General features: G+C 51.5%; 3 protein-coding genes and 1 long non-coding RNA gene across 11 annotated transcripts in view; 1 reads left to right on the top strand and 3 right to left on the bottom strand.

Moving 5' to 3' along the window:
• Positions 1 to 4,711: 4,711 nt before the first annotated feature.
• Positions 4,712 to 7,419, bottom strand: HOXA1 (homeobox A1). Of its 2 annotated transcripts, XM_036327814.1 has the most exons (3): positions 6,975 to 7,419; positions 6,677 to 6,771; positions 6,076 to 6,212 (listed from the first exon to the last, which is right to left on the bottom strand). In XM_036327814.1, the coding sequence occupies exons 1-2, from the start codon at positions 7,320 to 7,322 to the stop codon at positions 6,712 to 6,714; spliced, it is 408 nt and encodes a 135-aa protein (XP_036183707.1). In that variant the 5' UTR covers positions 7,323 to 7,419; the 3' UTR covers positions 6,076 to 6,212; positions 6,677 to 6,711. The 2 variants fall into 2 exon arrangements, with proteins under 2 accessions (XP_036183706.1, XP_036183707.1); XM_036327813.1 differs by having other exon boundaries at positions 4,712 to 6,212; positions 6,677 to 7,415.
• Positions 7,420 to 7,509: 90 nt separating this feature from the next.
• On the top strand, positions 7,510 to 11,580 carry LOC118666100. Its single transcript, XR_004970841.1, has 2 exons — positions 7,510 to 7,797; positions 11,105 to 11,580. It is a non-coding gene; the product is annotated as an uncharacterized LOC118666100 (long non-coding RNA).
• Positions 11,581 to 11,598: 18 nt separating this feature from the next.
• On the bottom strand, positions 11,599 to 14,722 carry HOXA2 (homeobox A2). Its single transcript, XM_036327812.1, has 2 exons — positions 13,426 to 14,722; positions 11,599 to 12,792 (listed from the first exon to the last, which is right to left on the bottom strand). The coding sequence occupies exons 1-2, from the start codon at positions 13,811 to 13,813 to the stop codon at positions 12,053 to 12,055; spliced, it is 1,128 nt and encodes a 375-aa protein (XP_036183705.1). The 5' UTR covers positions 13,814 to 14,722; the 3' UTR covers positions 11,599 to 12,052.
• A 71-nt stretch (positions 14,723 to 14,793) lies between these two features.
• The window catches only part of HOXA3 (homeobox A3), a 35,979-nt gene continuing 25,630 nt past the window's right edge, over positions 14,794 to 25,142 (bottom strand). For 6 of the 7 annotated variants that reach the window (XM_036327802.1, XM_036327799.1, XM_036327801.1 and 3 more), the window contains 2 exons: positions 21,435 to 22,080; positions 14,794 to 20,071 (listed from right to left, as the gene is read on the bottom strand). In XM_036327802.1, coding sequence (XP_036183695.1) covers positions 19,266 to 20,071; positions 21,435 to 21,960 — 1,332 coding nt within the window. In that variant the 5' untranslated portion in view covers positions 21,961 to 22,080 and the 3' untranslated portion in view covers positions 14,794 to 19,265. Of the gene's footprint in view, positions 20,072 to 21,434; positions 22,081 to 24,900; positions 25,126 to 25,142 lie in introns of those variants that run through there. The other variant, XM_036327806.1, reaches the window with a different exon arrangement.

The following is a 25,142-nucleotide window of genomic DNA, read 5'->3' as shown; positions in this document are numbered from 1 at the left end:
TGAAAAGAAACAAAGTCACTCAAAAATTTTCCCTTTATTTTCTGTTGCAAGCAGTTGCGTTTTTGTTATTGCTTTCCTCCTAACCAAGGAACCACGCCAGCCGAAAATGAAAACGCAAAACAACCTGATTTCTAGAGATTAGCTTTTGGGACTGGATATTTTACGAACACATTTCCAATACTACAAAAGTTAATGGACGGTTTAAAAAATTGGAAACATATTTTGGTTGTGGCTGGAAATGTTGAAAAAGAGACGTTGGTCTTTTCATTTATTGCCCATAAATGCAGTCTTTTGGGAATAGTTTGCAGGATGTAATGGGGGTTGGGACGTCTCCCCCCTCCACCCACTCCCCCCCACCCAAAAAAAGGCCACAGTGTTCATTGGCTAAAGTCTGCGGAGCAGAGTTGCTTGATTGATATTTGGCTTGCAGTTCTGCAATCGAAGGTCAGCTACAGTTGATGACTGGTGTTATTAAAAATAAGGATCTAAAACTCCAGGGATTCCAGTTCAGCTTTTCAAATACTGACAGCCACAAATGCCCCTTTGGGCAGCTGTTTCTGTCTTCTGCGATCAGTAGAACCCCACGGAGGAAAGGAAATGTAGAAAGTCGTGTTACAAGGAAACTTTACTTTCCTTGTTTGGGCTGGTGTGTGTGTGTGTGTGTGTGTGTGTGTGTGTGTGTGTGTGTGTGTGTTAGATACATAAGTGGGTTGTAGAGAAAATTAACAAATATGGACCAGAACAATTCTGGAGGCTATGCTATGCCACAAACCAACCAGAAACAAACAGAAGGAGGGGGGGGAAGATGTGGGGCTAAGGCATCTCCTGGACTATTTCTTGCATCTCTAAGCCCTTTCCAGCTGATACCTCTTGACAATTTAATGGAGGTTGAACTTGGGTGCAGGCAACTTCTCTCTCATTTATTCGCCCCCATTTATAGATAAAAACAACAAGTGTATGTGTTGAATCTTACCTGCTCTATTTCTGTCTTCACACTTTAAGAACATATGTCTTTAACAGCAAGTAGCCTAACGTTTGATTGTTCAAACAAGATGGCAGAAACATTCAACTGGGATTCAGTAATCCTGATGGCCTCAAAATAGAGGTCTTGGCTAGTAAACCAGAAGAGGAAAAACAGAAGCCATATCCAGCCTGAAACAAATCACAGAGAATAAATGCGAGAGGGCAAAATCAAACCAGGAATTCAGAAGTAAGAAGTGCATTGGCCTCCGGTTCTAAGCCACCCTGGTTTTACTCTGGGCTCCAATTCAGAGCCATCCACCTCTGGGTGCCTGTCTTTCTGATAAAATAAGAGGTTGGGTAATGGGTCCTTTTCAGTTCTGAGCATCTAGGTGTAAGCAGTCCTATGGAAGAACTATTATGTTCTCTCAGAACTCAGGAGGGGAAAAAAGGCAGGCAAAATATAGGCTTATCTACAGCAGAGGGTCACCAAACTCAGCCATCTAGTGAGTAGCTTATCTGATAGGAACTTGTTAACTTGTGTCCTTGTGTGTATTGAAAAAGCCACAGCATTTCTGAGAGTTAAGAGACATATTTCGAAGTCCCTTCCAATATAAAGAAAGATGTTGTAATGTGCCAATTTCAAAATTTTAAAACAAGGTTTGTTTGTCATTCAAAATAGTAAATTAAAGACTCAGACTCCTAGAGCTTCTACTGCAAAAATGATTATTCTTCAGGAAGAAACACGAACAGCAATGACCAGTTTTGCTTTGTTTTCCCAGTCGTGCTCAGCCATCAGAAAAGCTTAATAAATCCCTATTTAGTATGCATTTATGCAGTGATTACATGAACTTTGACCTCTGGAGAGCTGTAGCAATTAGCTTCAGCATCCAGCATCTTCTCCCGCCATTCCCTGCTGGCTTCCTTGGGTCTTCCTTTTTCATCTCAGTAATTCGTGTGCTAGGAGAGCGTAAAATTTTAAAGTTGACTTTCCACCTGAGGTATTTGCTTCAGCACAGTTCAATTCCCCCTCTTCACCTCCCTCCTGTCTAAACAGCCATTTCAGATGGATATTGGGGCTCTGATTGTCGATATTACTCAAACGCAAATGGATTTCAATTCAATCTTGCCCTGTACTTTCGCAAAGAAGATAAACTCTAATGGCCCAAAGAGCTTCATTTCATAGCTTGTGGCATCTGAAATAAATCGGATCCCTTCTGTCAGGCTAATTTAACGTTTTTTAAATATTCAATGTAATTTATTTTAAGTCAAATGAAACCTAGTGGATTGGCAAAAAGCTAACAGGAGGAGGCAGGAGAAGGGCAGCTGGAAGCTCCACTCCCTCCTCCTCGCCCTCCCCCCCCCCCCAAAAAAAAAGAGCCAGGAAGGGAGATGAAAGTGCTTTAACTTTCTAGTAAACACTGTTTAGCAAAAGAATAATAGGAAAGTTGCCCCTTTCCCAAAGAGGGATGGAACTATAATTGTTGCCTTCAGCGGAGAGCTCAGATAAACCGCTGGGACTCATTCTAAAGTGACCCATCACTGCATTCATCTCTTCTTGAACTTTCAGTGAACCTGAGATTAAACAGGGGTGAGCAGCTAAGCAGTTTGTTGTTAGCAGCCTTTTCAACAACCCTTTCAGACTGAGTAAATATTGATCGGTTTGAATCTGATTGCCCCAGAGGAAAACACCACAGCATCTGAATAGCTTCCAAAAGTAAACTTTCAAAGGTGAAGCTGAGAACAGACTTCAGAGCCATGGCAGGATCTCAACACAGCCTAGTGTGGGGACTCCCAGAATTTTGGGAGTACTTAAGTGTGATGTGAGCGAAGAGAGGAAAAAAACATTTGAAAACTGGAATTTGATATTGCCTTTATCCCAAGTCCCTAACTGAGGCCCTTGTCCTTTTTAAATCTATCAATAAAATGTTATTTTCTGTTTTTCCTCTTTTGTCATTTCAGTTACCATAGCTGTCATTTTTCAAGATGCTAGCTATGCTCCTCAGAGACCAAAACAGAAAAAGAGAGACCTTGAAATAGAATGTGTTAAGCGCCTTTGATTTAATCGATTGGGACAACTACAAAGATACAAATGTTTTTCTTGTTGAAAGGTATATTAATGTTTCCTAAATGTGTTGCTTATTAACTGATTTATTCCATGACCTATAAAAGGCTTGGGATGTTTAGCCATAATTTATCGTTCTCTCTCTCTCTCTCTCTCTCTCTCTCTCTCTCTCTCTCTCTCTCCTACATTAAAACCAGCACCTTAAAGATTGGAATCTCCAGGATTCCAGCCGGTTGGGCCCAGCTTTTAGATATTGAAATCTCGGCAGTGGCATGCAAATGACACTTTAACACATTAAAGTATTTGGAAACCAGCCATCTGTTTTGCTGTGTGGCCTTACACTAATAAACAAAAGATACTGTATAAGGGAGGGGGGATGAAAGAAAGAGTTGGCTCACTTTGAAGTTCTCACCCATCCACTTGAATCTTTTAGAAGCAACCCCAGAACCCAGGAGCCGAGGGAGGGCACAGGGTGCCCTTGATATGGCCGCAGCAACTACGCCTGCAAAGGCCAGGCTTTCCCCCTTTGACCGGGAGGTACAGGAAATCTCATAGGTGCTCTAGGAGGCCTGTGAATTTCACGTTTTTGTAGGATTCCCTCCCCCAGACTCCCAGCCCATCCTTTGTAAAACAGCCTTTGGAGAGGAAGGAAGTCATATGTCTTTATTTGTTTGTGATGCTGCAAATGTTGTGCTCTACCCTGGGGCTTACTTAAAGTCTCTAAAATTGTGTGAAAGTGAAGGAAAATTGGTAAGCAGTGTAGGAGAGCCACTTGGAACTCTTTGATTTGTTGGCTTCCTCTGTTGGAGAAACACATGTCTTGGTTGGAAGCAACTTGAACAGTGAAAGACTTCAGGGCAGCTTCCACAAGTTATCCTGGAAGAACCTGTTGAGCCCAGAGAAGAAAATCACTACTGTTTTCCAGGGTTATGTGACATGGGATGAAGAACTGAAGACCCATTACAGCCAAGATGGCTGTGAAATCAAATCTTAATGTGATGGGAATGAGATGTATAACTTAGAGGGGATGGTAGGAGGTGGAGGGTGGCAGGAAGGGATAGATAGACAGGACGAATGGGAGGAGGGATGTAAAGGTTTACTGAAAACAGACCACACTCAATTTAAAGGGTGGAATATATTGGAGCGCCGACAATCCAAAAAGAAGGAAGAAGGGTGGGCTGGGGTCCCCATCCTCAAATAGCTTTATACTGGAGCTAATTAAATGTGAATCTCTTAGTTCTTGGTTCACTGATGTGAGGAAAGACTGACTGAAGAGTTTCAGCTTTTAAAGGGGGTTCTGTTTATATATACGTCAGCATTCAGTTGGAGGTGAAAAGGTTAGCACTTGACCCAGGAAGTACCCATGTTTGTTTCAAAAATAGAACTGCTTTATAAAATTCTTCACCAGTTTTTCCATTATAAACTTTGATTATAATAAGGGGACTACTGTTATTTTAAAGAAAATCAACCTATTATAGACATTGGTTAGGTGCAATTACCCTCTTAGGGGAATCTTCAATTACATAGTGGAAAGCACTTTTTTTTTTTTTTTCCAAAAGAAAAGTCCCATCTCTTTGAAAATGCACACCGTCCTTCTCTCCTTCCCCACACAAAATGACTCAACTTTGTAAGAACCAACAAACTGTAGCCAAGCCAAATACACGGATCCTTAAGCATACCTGAAACTTGAATATATTTATTACAGACATCTTAAGACCCGTAAACTCTGCTCTGGATCACATCACTCCAGGATCTCAGAGCTGTTCATGATTGTACAGGAAAGGGGGAATATTGTAGGCTCACAAAGGATAACTGATAGAACTCAGTGTGGTACTTCAGGGACACCAAAACATTGTGCGACATGCAAAAGACTATTCACGAATCACACAAAATATACATTCATTGTGCCATCCATCACATTAACAATTGAGCTGAAAATACATCCTATCCAGCTAAGATAACTGAGGAAGGAAGAGGCTGGTTTGACTAATACCTTTAGGTTCTAAATAGAGTGTGGCCAGAGAAACAAGAAAGGGTTTGGGGATGGGGAGAGACTGAAGCACAGGCAGCAAGGTTTCTGAACCTTGTGGTCTGCAGGCCTTCTTAACTCACTGAAAGAACAAATTGAGGCTACCCTCCGAGGCATCTGATTGAGTTTAAATGAGGGCTTTTATTTTTAACCTATCATCACATATAAAATTGTACCAGCTTTGAGAGTTTGCCCACCCTGTTTGAATCACTTAATCTAAACATTTCTAGAAAATCTGTATAAAGATAAATCTCTCAGGACAAAGTATTTACAACCAGCAAACTCACACACAAGAATGAATTAAATTAAAAGGTGAATTCATTGTGTAAACACGCCCATAGTGCATCTCTTCTCAGGAGCTCCTGGCTCTCTCCTTTCTCTTTACCCCACTTTGAGGACAAAGTAGGGGAGTTCTGTAAATATACAGATAGATAAAAGATGGGAGGCCTCCCTTTGGCATGTTTCTGCTGGCAAAGGAGACAATTCTCCAAAGGGCATCTAAAAGGAACAGTAGGATCTGTGGAAATCTTCTAAAAGTAGGGGCCCTCAGAAAATTGGTACGGGCACCCCATCTGCATTAAGAAGTTAACATACACACCCCTCCCTCCCCAATCAAGCATCTAGTCCAGAATTCTCAGTAAACACATTATCCTGCCCAGGAGCGTCCCAGATAGGATCAGAAAGAAAGAGAGGGACTGCAAATGGAAAGGAAGATAAGCTAAGAATGTGCTTTGAGTAAGAAGTCCCAGCCTGAGGAGTCAGAAGCCTGGGCCGCGGAGTGGAGTTTGGGGCTGGGCGGGCCTCAGTGGGAGGTAGTCAGAGTGTCGGAGGTAGAAGACCCCGGGGAAGGAACGCAGGGCGACGAGCCAGACTTCTCTGAGGACTCCTCGGCCTTCTCCTCGCTTCCCGGCGGGGTGGCGGGAGAGATGGGCAGGAGGCCCTCCTTCTCTCGTTTCTTCTGCTTCATTCGGCGGTTCTGGAACCAGATCTTCACCTGGGTCTCGTTGAGTTGCAGGGACGCGGCGATCTCCACCCGGCGGGCGCGCGTCAGGTACTTGTTGAAGTGAAACTCCTTCTCCAGCTCGGTGAGCTGCTTGGTGGTGAAGTTGGTGCGCACTGCGTTGGGTTGACCGGCGTAGCCGTACTCTCCAACTTTCCCTGGGGGGGAAGCGACGAGAGAAAAAGGTAAATATTTAACAATCCATAGGAGAGCCCCTGTAGGTTCAGAGCAATATTCAGGTAAGGGGGAGATCGAGAATTTCTCCACACACCCCGGGCTGGGGAGGGTGAGTGATGAGGTGTAAAGTGTTCATCTGAAGTCAACCATTAGTGTGGTCAGACCGGTGATGAATGGAGCCCAGAGATATTACCAGAACAGCCTCACGCACGCACACCTACCCACTTCCTACTTCCAGAATCTCTCCATCTCAGCCCCTCTGCAAACACCACAGTCCCAGGGGCTCCTTCGCCTCAACACACACCTGGGCAATCCCCCAATGCCCTACAACACCGGTGGGAAGCAAGTATTTTTTAAAAGACAATTTATTAATTGCCCTTGGAAACTAAGCATACTAACTCCTTCCAGAATCATCACGGAGCATCCGCGGAATGGCAAGACTGACCTGTTTTGGGAGGGTTTCTTTTTACTTTCATCCAGTCAAAGGTCTGCGCTGGAGAAGAGGTCTCTGGTGCTGGGGAGCGACAGGCTTCTTGGTGGCTGGCGTGGAGAGGGGACAAGGAGTTATTATACGTGGCCAGGGCCAGGCTCTGGTGCTCTTGTCCATATGAGTGGTGAATGTACTGAGGCGATCCCACCGCGCCCCCGGCATAACCCTGGTGGTGGTGGTGATGTTGGACCATGGGAGATGAGAGATTTCCAGAGTAAACAGCGGGAGCGCACGAGGGGTACCCCCCACTTACTTCTGCTTCCTGATTTAACGTGTACGGGCTGTAAGGCGCGCCGAAGTTCTGCGCGCCATAGCTTGGACCACAACTCGAGTGGGAGTAGGACACCCCCAGGTTCCCAGGAGTCTGGTAGGTGGCCGGCTGGGGGTGGTGATGGTGGTGGTGGTGGTGGGGCGAGCTGATCTGCACCCCCCTGCCCACTAGGAAGCGGTCGTCGCCGCCACAGCTGTTGGCACTGACCGCGCACGACTGGAAAGTTGTAATTCCATGGTCTGCGGGATAGGCTCGCGCGGAGCAGGTCCCCGAGTCGCCCCCGCTGAGGATGGGGTATTCCAGGAAGGAGCTCATTCTTGCATTGTCCATCTGTCACTGAGTGACCGGGTCCTGCGAAGCCCTAGGTGACCGTGCCAACTTTCTCACTTCCTCCATGGGGCCGGAGAAGAAAAATGATATGAATGTACAGTGCGCAGGAGGGGGGGGGGGGGGGAGGGCGGAGGGCGCTGCGAGGGGCACGTGACGGCGGCAGCCAATGGCGGAGCCTCCTGCGAAAGTTTGCTGGCTCCCGCGGTGATGGATCACCGTTTCTGTGGCATTTAAATCCCCGGCGCTCCTCTGTCCGGGTGACGCGCAGTCGCCCCCCCAGGCAGCCCGGGCGGCGGCCGCAGCTGCGGTGGCTGCGAGGGCAGATCCCGAGCGCTGGGGCGAAGGGGAGCACAGGCTGCCTTCTGCGCGCCGGCTCGCTCGCCCCCCCTCCGGGAGGTGGGGGCTGGGAAGCACCCCCTCCCTCCCCGTGTCCGCCCCCCTCCCCGCCGCGCACAGAAAAAGGAACTGACGAGAGGTGAGAAGGGAAGAGGGCTCCGCGCCCTCCCGGGTGGGGACTCAGGGGGCGGGAGCTCGGGTCGCGCCGAGCCGGAAGGGCAGGATCCCAGCCAGGCTCCCCGGGAGCGCGCACAGCTCTGTCCCTGCCGCGGTGCCTCGGGGCGGTGAGGGGCGCAGAGCCCGTGGCGAGGACTGGGCTGGGCCGCCAGCTCTCCAGGCCCCAGTGAAGAGGAGCGTTCCCAGGGGGCTGGCTTGGAGGAACCGGTGGGGGTGGAGGAGACATGGGCCAGAAAAGAAACTTCCCTTTTCCGTAAGGGTCTGGGAAGCACCCTCCCTCCCCCCACCTCCCCCACACTGAGCCTCGGAGCCCCGGAGCTTCTGTAATTTGATGCCCCGCAGCCGGGGGAGCCCGCGGAGCCGAGGCGGCCGAAAAAGGCCGGGGCTGGCGGGGCTCACCGCCCGCCCTCTCTCCTCGCTCTCCGCCCCTTTCTCCTCCCCACTCAGCTCTGCTCTGGGAGCCAGCCCTACGCGATCCCGAGCAGCGCGGCCGCTGGATTTTGAGGGGAAGGAGGCGGGGGAGAGAGATGACGCGAGCAGACGTGGCCTGCGTGGGGGCCGGGCCGTGCGCTGCAGGCCATCTGCCGGCCCCGCTGGACCCAGGAGCCTGCGCTTTGGGTGGGGGCCTCAAAGGCGGGACCACAGGTCCCACAAAGTACGCTGACCACCCCCTCCTCCGTTTCTCGCTTTCTTAGGGAGGGACGTTAGGAGTTGGTAGAGCTTCCTTTATTCAGCCCCCTCCCGCCCCCCCCATTCTACAGCACGTCTGTAGTGGGGATGTGGGCTGGCAGGTGGGAGGGGCGGCGGACAGATGGCTGATGGTAAATGGGACATTTTCTTCTCCCAACACCACCTCCTCCGCTTTGTAACTGACGTAGTTAGTTCCTTGTGTGAACCTCCGAGTCTTTCCCTAGAGAGACGAGTGCAGATCTGAGCGTCATCCCAGGCCAGGGGTCCTGTTCTCCATCACCCCCATCCTACGCTGATGCTGACGGGTCGTTAATTGCTGTTTACTATTAGGTTTCGCGCCGACCCTTGGCTTGCAGAGAGAAAGGGCCAAGCAGAGGCCGCGAACTGATGCATTCTTAGGCGAAAGAAATGCAGAGGGCATCCGGGACGCTTTGCAGCGACTGATGGATAGGTTTTACTCTGATCTTGTTTACCTCATCAGAGCCAGACAGATAAAAATTACCTGAGGCGTGGATGTGGGGGTCCCACGCCCCTCTAGCTTCCCCTCCCCGGCTAGAAGAAGGAAGTTTTGCTTAAGGCAGGCACAGTTCAAAGGTGTTAGTGAACCTTTCAGGTTTCTGCGTTCTGTTCTCCACATACAGAGGTTTCCCCAAAACCTGTCCCCCCAGAAGGGAACACTTGCGGACATTTGATTATGGACTCCCTTCAGTAGCAAAGAAACATTTCCCCTAAACATTTCCTTTGGGAAAGGTATTTTCATGTGGCCTTTGACCCATCCCCAATCGCAGTTAAGAGGGCGCTCCGGCAGGCGAAGTCACTCCTGCCCCATTTCAGCGCCAGGGGAAAGTCATCCTGGAGGAGGGACTAGGCTAGGCGGCCCTCCTGGAGGAGGCTTCCTTGGTAGCGCCAAGGCCTGCAGCGCTGGGGAAGGAAGGGTCTCCGGTGGGGGAGGAGGCGGGACTGAGGGGGGTTGTGCTGGCTTTGCGCGGGCGATCTGCTCTCCCAGCCGAAGCTCCAAGCTCGTGGGTACCTTCTGCCCCTTGGCCTCCTCTCTGCGCCTTTCCTGGCCTTCAAGGCCCCGGGTTGACGCGACCCCCTGGGCCGCAGGGCTTGTGCCACAAAGCCATCCCGGGACACCACCGGCCTCCTCCTTCTGCGAGCTCTCTGCTCCACGCCCCTCTCTCCCTCCCTGCGCGGCACTTCTCAGGGCCAGCAGGGGTGGGTGCATGTCTTGGCACCGCAGGCAGGCACTGGCACACGGGCAGGCACGCGAGCGGGCGGCCCACCCGCCTCCGCGCACAGCCCCACGCAGGCCCGGCTCCCGCAGCCCAGCCGGCTCCGCCCCGGCTGCCGCCCTGCGCGCTCCTCTCCCGGGAGCCGCTCACAAAGACGGCCTCCCTGGCCCCGAGCCCGCAGGCTTCCGTAGCTCCGGCCCTTCCCCACCCCCACAAAGTCCTGGGGCGCCTTCCGCCGCCGGCAAGACCCTCAGTCCTCCCGGCAAGTAGCCGGCGCCCCCGGACTCGGACTCGAGCGCAGGTCCCTGTGAACGCCCGGGGAGAGAGGGTGCCAGGCGAGTTTGGTCGCTATTTAAAGGACCGCCGGCCAGCGGCTCCAAGCACCTCTTTCGGGCTCTTCCACTCGGAAGGGAAGGAGCGAGGAGCAGGCCAAACGCCGCCCGCCGAGGCCGCGAGCTGCTCACGGCACCCGCGGCTCAGCCAAGCCGTTGTTTTAAACGAGCAATAAAAATGAATTATGACTAAACGCCTTCTAACTTAATGCTTTCGGACGGGGATCCCCGGCAAATACGTAAGAGGATTTTTATTTGTGCATGTGTTCCTGCAATTGATCTCTTTGATGACATTCTCATTCATAGAAAGCGTTTGATTTATGAGCGTAGGACGAATCGCAACCAGCACAGAGGCTCAGCCCTGGCCGCTGCCGGGCAGCCCCGCGCCGCGCCGCGCGGACGGCAGGAAACCCGCCGGGGTCCTCGCCAGCCTCCGCCGCCACCGGGATTTAGGAGGCCACAGGGTGGGGGAAGGTAGGGGGCAAACCCCTGGAGAAAGATCCCGATTTCATCATAACTTACAAGCCTGCGCTCTTAGGAGCCGGGCTCTTAAAGCAACCCGCCCCCACACATGTTGCTCTGCGTTTTCTCACGGTGAGGAGCCGCCTGCACCGAGCTCGGGAAGAGAAGCACAGACGTGGGGAGACATGAGCCGGGGGGCAACAGAACCACCCGGGAACATACCCCCGTTCACATTTTATTGATATTCATTGAAAGTGCTTGTACGCTTTCTCTCTCTAGGCTACTTAATTGATAACCTAGGGTGCAGAAACACTTGGTTTTCCATCTCAACTGGCTAACCTGACTTCAAAGCTTTAATGCCCCATTATTTGCCATATAAACAGATTTAAGAATGAAATATTGATTTTTCTGGCCCTGAAAAAATAATAAAAAGAATCCTCGAATGACTGAACCGGAGGGCTGGAAAGAAGCCTTTCTGAGGTGTATTTTCCAGCCAGTGACCATCATTTTTTTTATGTTGTTGTTTTTTTCTCCCCCCTCTGTCTTTTAGGACTGTTTGCTGGACCCATCCACAGCTGGGAGACTAATCAGCCATACTGAAAATGTTCGACATGGGTGGGGGAGGGGGGAATGTAGCTGTTTGAAACAAACGTGTATAAATAAATGAATTGTTGACCTGGAGATTGGTAGCTTGTTCAAGAAAGTCCATGTCCCTGGAGTTGGGGGTTTCTGTAGGCACTTTATTGCTCCACTTTCTAAAGCTTGGGCTGGGCCCAGTTCTGAGGCTTCCTCATCCTGTTTCTCTGACCAAGTTACATCTATGGCTTGAACCTCTACAATGAAAAAACAAATCCATTCCCCTGAAAGAAAGGAAGAAAGAAAGAAAGAAAGAAAGAAAGAAAGAAAGAAAGAAAGAAAGAAAGACTTCTCAGATGCCCTAACCATTTTCTGGATTTCTTTTCTGATGCCGTCTATTGAAAATTTTGAACATGCCCCCTTAATAAATATATTAAAATTGAAAAAGAAGATGAATTGTGACCAGAATTTTATTTACCAAGTTAGACTAAAAGGAGAAAAAGAAACCATTAGGAGCTTTGAGAAAGGAGGGGGAGAAAAAAAAATAAGAAAGCTGCTTATAGCAAAGGAGAATTTATTCTACCAAAAATACGCATGACAATGCATCCTAATGTAATACAAAAATAAAAAGAAAGTGAAGATACAGTTGTATGGTCACTTTCTTGCAGGCCTCATATATTGCTTTCAGTAAATCACAGAGGGGGGTGTTGGATTAGATTTAAAACAACTAAAACTCCACAGTAACCTGTAAAAGATGCCTCTGAGACTGGGTCGGGGGACTCGCTAAACAGAAAATCTCCAACATTTAGAGGAGGAAGAGGGTAAAAAATAAAATAAAAATCAACTCTCAGAATAAAAGAAGGCCAAACCACCTGGTCAAAGGGGTTTTTGTTTTGTGATGCTTTGTTTTGCTTTAATGTTTTTAGTAATTCAGATGCTGCAAGTCAATTGTGGTGAGTGTGTCTGTGAAAAAGTCAAAGCTGTCAGCTGAAATATCTACAGGGCTGTCGAGGGAACCCGGCAAGCTGGGCGAGACTGCATCTGAAAGCTGCAGGCAGGAATCTGTGGAGAAAACGCTGAAGTCCTGCAAAGAGGGGACCTCGAGGGCCTCGGGACTGTCATTGTTTAGGCCCGAGCCACAGTTCTGGCCCATTGTTGACAAGCAGTTGGGAACAGTGGGTGACTGGTGCTGAAAATGTTTCAGATTTTTCTCATTGCTGGTTAAAGGCGAAACGGGGAAACTCGGGGAGTCGCCATTGTGTCCGTTGGGAGCCTGCTGCTGGGAGAGGGCGTTCTGCTGGAAAGTGTAGCCTTCCCTCTCCAGAAGGGCCCCCGAGACGCCGAGGGCTTGCTCGAAGAGCGACTTCTCCTCCTCGTCCTCCTCCACCTTCTCCGAGTCCTCCAGGCTTTTGAATTTCCCCTCGCTGTGCTGGTTCTCCTTGCACTGGGTCTGCCTCTTGTGCTTCATCCTGCGGTTCTGAAACCACACTTTCACTTGTCTCTCAGTCAGATCCAGCAGCGCCGCGATTTCCACCCTCCGGGGTCTGCAGAGGTACTTGTTGAAATGAAATTCTTTCTCCAGTTCCAAAAGCTGCGTGTTGGTGTACGCCGTCCTCAGGCGCCGGGAGCCCCCTCCGCTGCCATCGGCCACTTCCAGGGACTCTGCGGAAAGGGAAACCAACGAGAGACACGCGCACAGTTGGAGGCGGAGGGGTCCGAGTGGGGTTAGTCCACTGGAGAATAAATATAGCAGAAAAGATCAACGGCAACAAAATGGCCGCCCCTGGATGCAGCAGAGCTATTGTGCTGCCTTTCCTGGGAGCCCAGCCCGGGGACACCCCATCTCTCCCACCTCCGCCCGATTCCTGCCTGCAGCTCCCCCCAACCTCTCCATCCGGGAGCAAACTTTATATTAGCCACACCACAATTTATAATTAATGCATCAGCTGCTTAGCTGAGCGAGAGCGATCTATCACTCTTCATTACTGTCAAAAAGCCAAACTCTAGGACAACTAGACAAGAGGAGGTCAGTTCCAACTCAAATAAATCATCCCACATTTACACAAGTTAGGGAAAGTTCCTCCCCCCTTCTTAAAAATATATATGTCTCCTTGCGGAGCGCAGGATGCCTCTTCTCTCCATCAAACCCACTCCTGAGCCCACAGAGGAAGGGAAGGCAGCCAAGCATCTCCTCCTTCTCTCCCAGCCCACGTTCCCCTCCCCCCAGAACCGCTCCCCGGGCAGCCCCGGCGGGGAGCGGGGTCCCGGGACTGGGGGCCAGGTCTGTGCACTGACCTTTGTGGCCGAGGCAGGCAGGGCCGGCGGCGGCGGCGGCGGCGGTGGCGGATGCGGGCGGCAGCGCGGTTTTCTTGGCCGCCTTCTTCTCCTTCATCCAGGGGTACTCGGGCGGCTGCAGGGCGCCGGCGGGCCCTGGGCTGCCGCGGCTGCCCGCGGGGCTCGGCTTGGGGCGGCCGCCGGCGCCGTGGCGAGGGTGACTGCCCGGGTTCAGGCTGGGAATGGTCTGCTCAAAAGGAGGAGGAATCAGTGTCGAGTGTGAAAGCGTCGAGGTCTTGATTGATGAACTTTGAAATGTATCAGCGACAGGGGGAAAAGATGTCAGGCACTCAGCGAGCGACGGCTGGCTATTGATAAAACCAATCTCTCGCTCAAATTCGTAATTCATGGCCTTCTGCTTGGAGCCCCCTCGGAGAAAAAGTTCCCTCTTCTGGAGGGGCTTTGGGGGGGCGAGGCCCGGGAAAAAGGCGAGTGCGGAGGGGAAAAAAAATCTATCATAGAAGATCGCTGCTGGGGTGTTTTTTTTCTAATTCACTGATTACAGCCGTATGGGGACCGCGCTACTATTAAACTATTGAATTCATGGAGACAAGGTTGAAATTGGACCGAATTGGCTGTCACATGATTGCTTCTGCCCAATGACAATTTGGGCTTTAATCAAAAGAAGCCACTGTCTGTTTGATTGATCCAAAAAAGTCGGGAAGGAACGCCTCATTGGGGGCCAGCGAGGCTTTATTTACACTTTTTTCTGGGCAAAAATACATTTATGTGGGTGTGGGTGGGGATGCCCGGGAGTGCGTGGGGGCGAGGGTGCCTGCCTGCCTTCCCAGGCGCAGCGACCTGGTGTGTGCGCCTGGCGCTGCGTGTGAGTGTGCGAGTGTGGAGTGTGAGCCGGCTGCTGGCCCGCCGGCGGCCGCCCTCCGCCTCCCCCGCACACTCCGCGCATTGTTTGGGACTGTCGGGAAGACGCCTCGCACCTCACAAATCATTTAAGCGCCTCAGTTTGACGCCTGCAGTCATTAACAAAGTAATCCATTAATCTTCAAAGTTTTGACACCCGAGGGCCCCCATCCCAGCCACATAAGTTCTGCTAAGGCAGGAGGAAGGAGCAGAGGGAGAGGAGATGGGAGAGAGAGAGAGAGAGAGAGAGAGAGAGAGAGAGAGAGAGAGAGAGAGAGATCCATTTTGGGGTTCCCCCTCTTTTATTTCCCTTTTACTCCTCCGCCTTTTCCCAAACCGTTTCCTGGATCTCAGAACTGATCTCCTCTCTGCCCTAGTCTTCCTTCCTCTTTCCTTCTTTTCCTCTCCCCCCCCCCCTCCTCTCCTCTCCCCCTCCCTGTCTCTCCTCTGTCCACTTCTCCTCTCCCCCCACCCTCGCAGGCCCTCGCCCCCCTCCAAAAGCCCAGCTCGGAGTCCCGCGCCCCCAGACCCGACCCGGCCCATTGTTAGCTGGCTTTTCCGCGGCAGCTTTGCGTCTGGCTCCAGGGGAAGCGGAAAACGCGAGCCTGCTCTCCGAGCTTCCTGCGCCATCAACTTTTCAGGAGTGGCTCGAGAGATAGATGCATGTGCCAAGCGAGACAACAACCCCAGGTCCATGTGTTCAAATCCCTGTAGCCAGGGCGGCGGCCAGCCAAGGAAATGCTGCCCCGAGCAGCGCAGAGCAGCGCAGAGCAGCGCAGTGGTGTGCGGCTCCTGGCATTCTGGGTTTCATACCCATAGGGCTCGGGCGCGGTGAGTATTTCCAGGAAGTCTGTGGGAAGTTAGCAGCAGCGAGGGAGAAGGTGATTGTTCCTTTTCTTTCTTTCTTTCTTTCTTTCTTTCTTTCTTTCTTTCTTTCTTTCTTTCTTTCTTTCTTTCTTTCTTTCTTTCCTTTCTTCTCCTTCCCTTCGTCTCCTTGGCGCTCTGATTGGGAGCTTGTTGGTTCAGAAGCAGTGAGTGCTCTAGCAGCCCGAATTGTCTCCCACTCCTTGGCCACCAGGGATGTTTGCACTCGGGCTCTGTTGTGGGAAACAGCACCGCAGGTGAGACAGGGCGACCCAAGGAAGAATTATACAGGTTCTCTTTCTCTGTTCATTCTCTCTCCCCCCCCACCCCCCAATTCGGAGATGTGAGACTGAGCGTATCTTGGACTGTGCTGGAGGGTTCAAAAGACAACACCCTTAGGTACCAAACAATAACTTTTTAGAAATCCACCAAGCCAGAAAGAAGGGAGGAGGCTGAGAGAAACTGGAGGGTATCTCTTTTCCCCCAAACCCTGAGGAGGAGGATTCGCCTTCGCTTCCTTTGAAATGGACCCAGTGATCAGGCTCCCCCAGGCCAGCAGGCACCAGTGGCAGGAAAATAAATCATTCTGATGGCTGGGGAGAGAGAGGTTGGCGGGAGAGAAAACTCGATGTAGGAAACAAGCAGGGCCGAGCGAGGCGCAGGGAGAGGATTCCATCTCTGAGGCCGCATCAAAGGGGGTTTGGGTTGGAAATTGATATAAAGTGCCCTCCATCGTTGACTAGCCCAGAGCATTGCCTTACAGATAGAGTTGCTATGTTGGAAAATGTGAGGTTTTTCAGTTTTCTTGCTTTTATTCCAAACAAAGCTCTGAAGGAAGTCTGGGTGCGATCAATCTTGCTCACCAAAAGCCTTGACAGCTTCTGGCCCTTAAGAACACATTTCAGCTTCGAGCTCTTTCCAAGATCAAATGTGGCCCAGCAAAGAGGAGAGCAGGAAACGCAAGTAAACAAGGAAAACTAGTCTTTTAAAAGATATTTTTTGGCAGCGGAAGGAGTTATAAGGCTGCTTTTAGGAAAGTGCTTTTCGGACTCTGGGGTGGCAGCTTTTGGCATTTGCTTTTACCAGAAAATATTGAGGACTTAAGGGGAGGGGGAGCTCCAAGAGGGAGCGTAGCTGCTCCCACATCACCGAGGCTTTGTCAGGGGCTGCGTGGGTGAGAGGTTTCTGCTGCCTCAGCGGCCTTAATTCAAATACCATCTGGAAGAAAACCCTTTTCTCTGGCCATTCAACACAAGAATCTTCTCCAAATCTATTACTTTAACTCAGGAGATATTTTAATAAGGATTTCTTTTTAATATCTAGGAAGCTAAGGGTGAGATCGATATTTTTTCTTTGAAAGCCACAATGAATGTCTCTGGCAAGATGTGGAAAATCATATTGGAGACTCATTTAAAAATCTCTGCCCTGGAGGGAGGAGGAAGCCTCCAAACCAGTCCTCCCTCAGCTAAAGAGTAGATTTTAGAAATGGGTTCCAATGGTGGTATCTCAGAACACTATTCCTCTCTGAGGATCTCTCTCTCTCTCTCTCTCACTCTTGCTCTCTCTCTTCCTCTCCTTCTCCCTCCCCATCTCCTCTCCACACTGTTCCTTATTTTCCCAGGTAATTTTAATTGTATGCACTTCTCTTAAATTATTATTTAAAAGAGGACTCTTGCAGCTGTTCATCCCGCTTAGCTTAGATATGAACAACCAGAAGGGCGGCAGCTCCAGTCCTCACAAAGACTGCTTTTCCAGCCTCCATGTTTCTGAGATTTGCCATATTTCAGCAGGGAGGTCGGTGTGAGGTGGGTGCTAATCCACTTCTTCCATAAACTCTTTAGAAAGCACCTCAGGACAGATGTGGGGAAAGCACCTCTGGCTGTGAGAGAAACAACCAGATCTTTACAGCTGCCCAGGTTTGCATCTTCCGAACCCTTTTCTTTTTCTTAAAAAACCGTGAGGCGGTTTCCTAAAAGCAGCTCCTGCAGGCCCAGCCATGGCTCCAGTGCCTGATTCTACGGACCATCTGAGTGAGCTTCTGAGGGGGAGATAGAGGCCAGAAGATGGATATTTTGGATGCAAACAAAATGGCGACACCTCCCACCTCTGCCTCAGAAACATAGAATCCAACGAGAAGGGGGATTTATTTCTCACAGCAGATGCTCCTGATCCCCAGACGCAGGTGGTTCCTGGCTTCCAGCTTGGAGGTGGGATGCTGATGGGGATGCAGTTCTGAGGTTTGCACTTTCTGAATTTGGTTCCTTCTCTGAGCAATTCTTTAATCTGAAGATGAAAACGCTTCCCTTTCCTGCGCTTGTCTCTGCCTTTCCAGCCAGCCAGTAGGCAGCCCAGGAATAGAAATGTAATGCTTAGCTCCTGTAGCATCAAATGAAAGAAGTTCTTTTAAAAATGCATTTTTATTAGAAAGATATTAATCTCCTTTCTCTCTCCCCCCTCCCCCTGAGGCCAGAAAAAAAAAAGCGAGGAGGGAAGAAGGAGAGGAAATAAATCCAGGGAATGCCAAATCCTTAATTCCGAGAGGAAGCCGATGCTGGGGCTGCAGGAGTCCAGGGAAGGGCCCAGCCCTTCTGGTGATGGAGACTGGGTGAGCCTCTCAGTCTCTTCCGAGCCGCCTCGCTCCCCATGGCCATTTTAGAAGCGCTTCTTTTCTCCCTCCGCCGGATAAAGGACCGCGAAGCATCCGCGGAGAGTCCGGTTGCTCCCCGAAAGTGCTCGACACCCTCTGCGGCTGGCGATTTCCCAGGTTAAGGCGTTGGCTGGTCCGCTCTGGCCGGAGGATGGTCGGGGACAGGAAGGCAGCCCGCCTGGTCCCTGGCGGGGCTGCCCGACACCTGTGCGCCCCCCGCCGCGCCGGGTCGGCTGCCTTTGTTTCTCCCGCACTCGCCTCTCCGCAGCCCCCGCGCCCGCCCCGGGCTCCGCGGCAGCTGGGAACCAGGCAGCGCAGCGGGCTGGCCCTCGGCGTCGCCGGCGTCTCCGCGGCTGCAGCCGCCCTAGCGTTCGCCGGGCTCCCGGGCCAGGCCCCGCCAGGCCCCCGCCGAGCTGCAGGGAGGCCTCGGCCTGCCTGGCCGTCGCCTCCGCCTCGGTTCCACGAGGAACCCCATCTTCGGCCAAAGAACCCCTTCCGAACGCGGATATTATTCAGAATAAAAACTTTTATTTATTTTTTTGTTTTGTTTCTCAGAGTGTGAGCAGCAAGGAATGTAGAACTCTCCAAACAAATCTAGCATTTTTCGCGTTTACAGATTGTTCTCTTCAGTTTCGCCGGATGTTACAAACTTAAATCACTGTTTTCGAAAGCTGGATCCTCTCTGGTATTATTGCATCATTACCTTTTTTTTTTAATAAAGAAATTACATTTCCCTTTCAAATAAAAAATTTCCTATGTACGCCAATACACCATTGAACAAAAGGCCCAAGAAACCTTCTGAACAACCAGGGTACAGAATTTCTTTAATATAAATACGAACGGATGGGGATAAATAATATTTAAAACTTAGATTATTCAATGCTTGCAAAAAAAATATAAATAAATCTGACTGTTCACCAGCATACACACACGGAAAGACGTACACTTAGTCATCCTCACACAGGGAGCCCCTGTTTCAAAGCGCCTTTGATTTTTTTCTCGCTCTTTACAAGAAGTGCAATAAAAAAACTAAAATTAAAAAAAAAGTAATTGCTTCCCCTCGGGAGCCACAATGTACGAACAAATTCACATTGAAGAACTCGGCTAGAAAATTTGTTCATATACCCTGTTTCTGATCAAAGAGTAGAGAAGGTAAAGGGTGCGGGCCAGCGGCCGAACTGGGTCGGGAGGAGATAAATATCGCTACTGATACTGACAGCCATTCCAGCAACCAAGATTGCTACGTCACATAAACTATAAAAACGCGTTACCAAAGAAAACAAAACGGGGGGAGGGGATGGAAAGGGGTGGAAGAGAGAGAAAAGGGAGGTGCAGGGAGAGAACCTTAAGACAAAACAAAAAAAGCAAACGAAGAAGAAAGGTGTGGGGGGGCGGGGGACTCTCCTGGCGCGCAGCCCCGAGTCCACCATCACAGGTGGGTGAGCTTGGGGGCTTCCTGAATTCTTCCCTGAGAAGGATGGTGGGCGGTAAGGTCCGTGTAGGTGGGGTGCGGCTCCCCTGGCCCAGGCCCATGATGGTGGCCGCTGCCCAGCGGCCCAGCACCCCCGTAGTCCATGGCAGCCGAAGCAGCGTGGGGGAGGTGAGTTAGGCCAAAGAGGGCCGGCCCAGAGTTGCTCATGGGCTCCACATAGCTGCCCCCCACGAAGACGGGGCTTCCCTGTAAGTGTGGGGTCCCATAGCTGCTGTTGCCCTGGAGGCCATGCCCGTGCGGGTCATAGTCGGGTGTGCCCCCTGCGCCTGCCCCTGCAGCTGGGTAGCGCTTCTGTGGGGGCGGCGGGGGCGCGCAGCTGGGCAGAGGTGCGGGGTAGGAGGCAGGGGGCAGCCCATAGGTGCCTTGGGGGGGCTTGGAGAAAGGCGGGGGCGACTGGGGCTCGTAGGGGACACTGTTGACCAGCGAATGCATAGAGTTCAGATAGCCGCCAGCGCCTGGAGGCACTGGGCTGCGACTTGGGGACTGGCCCCCTGATGACGTCAGCATGCCCTTGCCCTTCTGATCCTTCTTGTACTTCATGCGGCGATTCTGGAACCAGATCTTGATCTGGCGCTCGGTGAGATTCAGCAGGTTGGCCATCTCCACGCGGCGTGGCCGGCACAGGTAGCGGTTGAAGTGGAACTCCTTCTCCAGCTCCACCAGCTGCGCGCTGGTGTAGGCCGTGCGTGCCCGCTTGGAAGACGCCTGCCCAGGCGGACTCTTGTCGCCTGCGCAGCTCTCCCCTGCCGGGACAGAAGAGAGGAAGAGTGGTGTCAGGGGCTGTTCCCCAACCAGACCCCTCCTTGCTACGAACCCCAAAGTGCCCTCTATTTGTCAGGGCCCAGAAAGGGTGAGGAGGAAGTGCATGCTTCCTCCATCCTAGTGGGAAACAGTGCTGGTAGGTAGCCCCTCATTCAGTCAAATTGCAAATCATAGGCGTCTCCAAGGGGGTCAAGGACAGAAAAGCAGAGCCCCCAGTTTGCCTTCCTGGTCTGTACTTCCTTCCTGAGCTATTCACTTTCTGTCTCCTTTCTGGGCCTGTAGGCCTATGACTAGAAGCTCCCTGTGGGCAGGTCTCACCACCTTCATTCCCTTCACACTCGCTGGAATGTGGGCCACCTAATATACACTCAATAAATCCTTCCTCCAGTCACTGTCTGCGTGGACAGCTGCCTCAACTGGACACATAACTTCCCCAGTGGAGATGGTGGAGCAGGAGCCCCAATCCGGAAGACTTCTCTGCTCAAAGGAAGAGAACCCATCAACAGTATCCATTTCTGGTGGAGAGGCCCAGGCCCCTGATGCTGGGTCCTACTAATTAGGTTTCTCATGTCATCAAGCAGCCTGCCCCAGCTTTGCCTACTAATATTGTGTCCTCCCTGGCCCCCATATCCGAGTGCAGGAAGGTCCCAGATTCTCAGACTAGAGCACTGGCAACTGGAGAAGGCAGGGGCAAAGGTAACTGGGATACTGGGAAGCCCTAAGGCCTAGGGCCTATCATCCCCTGGAGTCGGGTTCCAGGATGCCCATGTGGTTCCCATTAGGATGACAAGTCTGAATCCCCTCCCAGAGGAGATCCTGGCTGCCTTCATTGTGCTAAGTCTGAGGGGGGCCTTCCCAGAGGCAAGGCAGCCACTCCATCTGCTGGAGCAAAAATTAAAAATAGGCTGATTATAAGCAAAGCATTGATTCTGAATTGGAGGGTGATTAGACCTGCTTTTACTCTGACACATTGCAGTGTGGGGTGGGTGTCACTATTGCACTAAAAATAAGGAATTGTACGAAAAAGAAAGTGGACCTCATGTTTGCTCTGCACAAAGGTCCTAACTCCTAGAGTAGAAGTGATTCCAAACTCACTAGGCCCACTCGCTCTTGGGGGAGTCCAGAGAGACTTCCATTAGGTCTCTCTGGGGGTTCCTGTACACATACATAGTCCTGTCACCTCCCTAGTTGCAAAGACTCTGGAAACCTGTGTAGGATAGAGTGGAGGAGCAGTGGGTCCTTGGAAATGTTCCAGCGCTCCAAGCCGTGCTGGCTGTGCCTGGAGCTGGCTTGGGAAACCTGGAGCCAGGCCAGAGGACCCTCCTCCAGAAGGCACCCCTTTACCTGAGCTGGAGCCGCTGGTTTTCTGCTTTGTGTTCTGCCGAGACTCCTTCATCCAGGGGAAGATCTGTTTGGCCACGGTGGGCGAGTTGAGTAGGGGGCTCTTGGCCGCACTGGCAGGGGTGGGGTTGCTGCTGGCATTCTGAGGTGGGGAGACTGAAGATGGGGCTGGGGGCGCGGCAGGAGCTGGCGCAGGGGGCTGCTGAGGTGGTTGAGGCTGCTGAGGGGCAGGGGGCGCAGCCTGGGGCGGTGGCGGGGCCAGGGGTGACTCGCCCAGGCCTGGGGGCTGGCTGGGCGGCCCGCTCAAGGTGTGCAGACATGCCTCACTCAGCTCGTGCGCCTTGGGGTGGCCCCCAGCGCTGGCGGGTGATTGGAGTGAACAGGCGGGTCGGTGGTACTCGCCCTCCGCGCCCAGAGCTGCGGACGCCGAGTATGGCTGCTGGCTGGCATTATAAGCGAACCCGTTGGCTGCCTGGTAGGGGTAGCCACCGTAGAGCGCGGAGCTGTCGTAGTAGGTCGCTTTTTGCATCGCGTTGTTTCACGATCTTGATCACACACTCTGACAGGGGCTTGACTCCCGTGAGGGCGCACATTGGCACGCCCCCGCGGTCACGTGACGCTCCGCCGCCAATGGCTGCCCCGCGCAGACCTGGGGGGGTGAGAATCGCGCGGTGAGGGCTCCGCGCAAATCCATCTTACTCTCAATAGCTAAGTGACATGAAAGCCATAAAAGAAAAAGTGGTCAGCAATATTTAGCTGCACGACTTGGCCCCGGGCGCAGAGAGTCGCGCTATAAAAAGCCGCTGGAATTTACTGGCGGCTACAAATATTTGCTTAACTTGCGTCTGGAGTTGGGGGGTTTTCCGGGGAGAGAGGAGGAGAGTGAGTGAGGGCTGGGAGCTGGAGTCCAAAAGAAGAAAGGCCTGATGGGTTAGAAAGGGACGGGGTTGGGATCCTTCTTTTCCAAGGAAGAAGAAATTCAGGGTGTCCCCTCCTCTGTGCTCCGGCACCTCCTCCAGCGAGCCCCAGGTTCCCCTCCCTCTGGAAATTTTGGAGAAGGGGCAAGGAGGCAAAGGGGAGTCACCATTTTTTTTTTTCTCCAATTCTCGCATTACCACTTCTATTTGCCAAAAGAGCCCTGACAGGGAGTGATGTCCCATCCACCCCCATTTTGGATGTTCCAGAACCAAAGAGAGGTATGCACAAAAAATGTTCAGGTAATTGCCCTACTCGACCCTACTGAATTTCAGAAGCTGAGATTGTTAGGCAGTTATTCTCCCTTGTGCAGGGATATGGCCCACCTCCAAATGAGCCCCTGTGGCTGAGAAGGGGAGAGAGAAAACTTTAGATGGGATATCCTGTGTGAGGAGGGACCACCACCAACACCCACTCCAGCAAATCAAACTCAGATCCTGGACAGTTTTACTCCTCTCCTCTTCCTATTTCTCAGGCATGTCCCAGCAAGCCACTCCCACCTCTTCTCCGCTGCTGAGAAAGGTCCCCAGACCCTCCTGCCTTGGGTTTTCTGAGGTGCTGTTATTCAAGCAACTATCAAATTCTACCTGTTAAAACATGATGGATTAGAGAAAAAAACAACCCACCAGGAACCTGAAAAACCAGCGTTCATCTCCATGACCACGGCTTGAACTCTCCTTCCAACTTAACGATAATAGGTTCTGTCTCAGAAACTGCTATGTAATTTGATGTATGGGGGTCATTTGGCTCTGGACGAGGGATGGGAGCACAAGCCATAAAATCCTGCCAGAGTTCCCTGATCTTTGTGTGCTGTTGTTGTTGATATTTGTTACTTGGCCTATTTACCTGCTTCAGAAACACCAAGTGAAGGGCAACCCTGGAAATCTAAAAAGTAATGGAAAGCCCTCTCAAGCCTTTTTTTGTTTTGTGTTTTAGAAAGCAGTTTGCAGAAGTGAAATCTGTCCCCCACCCCCACCCCCTCCCCCCCAACTCAACCTTTGCATGGTCAACCTCTGGTTCTGCTCAGAAAAGTTCCATGTGAGTTCACATATTCACAGTCACACTCTGACACACTCAGAATGTTAGCATCTGACCATTTAAAGAAAATTACAATGACAAATTCATGAAGAAAATGGTTTACACTTCACACCCCCAACTCTGTGTATTTGAGTCCTGAAGTTATTCAAGTTTTCCAGGAATAGCAGGCACTTTGTTAACCAAAAAAAAATAATGTAATAAGCATCTACTAGTGATGATTACACTGTAATTTTGTCTTCAATAACGAACTCCTTTGAATTTCATTATTAAACCAACAATCTGACCAACATCTGGAAAACAAGCACAATTAATTTTCCAGATCCTCAATTAAAAATTACAGCATCCCTTATCCAGAGCCATTGTGCATGATCTTGAGCCCTGGAGTATTGTTTCTCTTTTGGAGATAGAAAGCTACAGATACCAAAATCAAAAGTAAATAAATGATCAAATAAAATTTAAAACTGAATAGCCCTTTAACGTCTGTTTCCTGTTCTTTCACTGAAAACAGTTCCTATTACATTTGGCAGTGTTAATGTCTGCCATCATAAATTTTTAAGATACTAGGCTTGTGTAAAATAAAACGTCAGGTTAAGAAAATTACTCCAGACACTTGAACAGCAAGATATTAGATAAAACAAAATTAAGTTGATTTTGAATGTGCACTATTTCAAGTGAATTGCTAACCCATTATCATAAGCTACACCGGCCTGCTGTTTACTAAGTCTTTTTGTCAAGTTGTAAAATAACAAAAATACCTTTTAAAATCAAAGAGCAAACAACCCACATAAACTTAAAATATGAATTCACCTCCCAGACCCCACTAAAGCGCTTCCTATTGTTTAAGGTCAGCAGATAACCAGCTAGGGCCCACACAGTCCACCACCCCCAACCCAGCCCCCAAAGTTTACAACCTAGTAAAGAAGTTGGAGATTTGCCAGCCAGGAAACTTTGCTTTGCACCCCCAAACAAGGGCTGGGGAAGGAGCAGATTCCTCCGAGAAGATCTGTCTCAGTAACCCCCAGGTGCGAGAGCTGAGAGTTGAAGAGGCTGAGTTGAGTGCGGGAAGCAAGCCCCATTGTCTCTCCGGAAGATCTGCCCAAATTTCAACCTCTTGCCTTCAGCCACCGCTCTCTCTTTCCACTCCCGCCCCTTCCTTAGCCTGCCCTCACCCCGAGTGTAACTGGGAACGCGGGTACGAGCCCCCAGCGCCCCTTGTCCACCCCTCCCTCCCTTCCCAGCCCCGGAAAGTTGCGGCTGGGCTAGGGGAGCGGGCAGAGGTGGGGGCGGGGACGGGAACGCGGCCTGAACTCGAAGTGTAAGGGTATCAGTCACTGCCGGGAAGGAAGCTCGGGCTTGTGAACTCTTCTTGAACCGAGATCTAAGTCTGCGGCCATAAATCACCGCGACGTACACTCCGCCATTCAGCGCCGAGAGCGCCGGCGGCGGCCCCGCTTACCTTAACTTCTGACGAGCGCCGCGAGCGCAGGCTGGGCTCGGGCTCCGGCCCCGGCCCGGCTCGGCGGCCCGGCCGGGTCCCCTCGGCGCGGGATGGGCACCGAGCCTCGGCATCAGCCGAGACGGCGGGCGGGAGGGAGACCCCGAGGCCCAGGCGCCCAGGCGCAGAGCGTGGCCGCCTCGCTGCTCCGGCACCGCTCGCCCAGGGCGGACTGGGGCGGCTTGGACCCCCCCTCCCACCCA

The sequence above is a fragment of the Myotis myotis genome, unplaced genomic scaffold, assembly GCF_014108235.1.
Source record: "Myotis myotis isolate mMyoMyo1 unplaced genomic scaffold, mMyoMyo1.p scaffold_m19_p_11, whole genome shotgun sequence".
NCBI lineage: Eukaryota > Metazoa > Chordata > Mammalia > Chiroptera > Vespertilionidae > Myotis > Myotis myotis.
The sequence above is the reverse complement of the archived record's forward strand: the minus strand, read 5'-3'. Positions and strand labels throughout refer to the sequence as shown.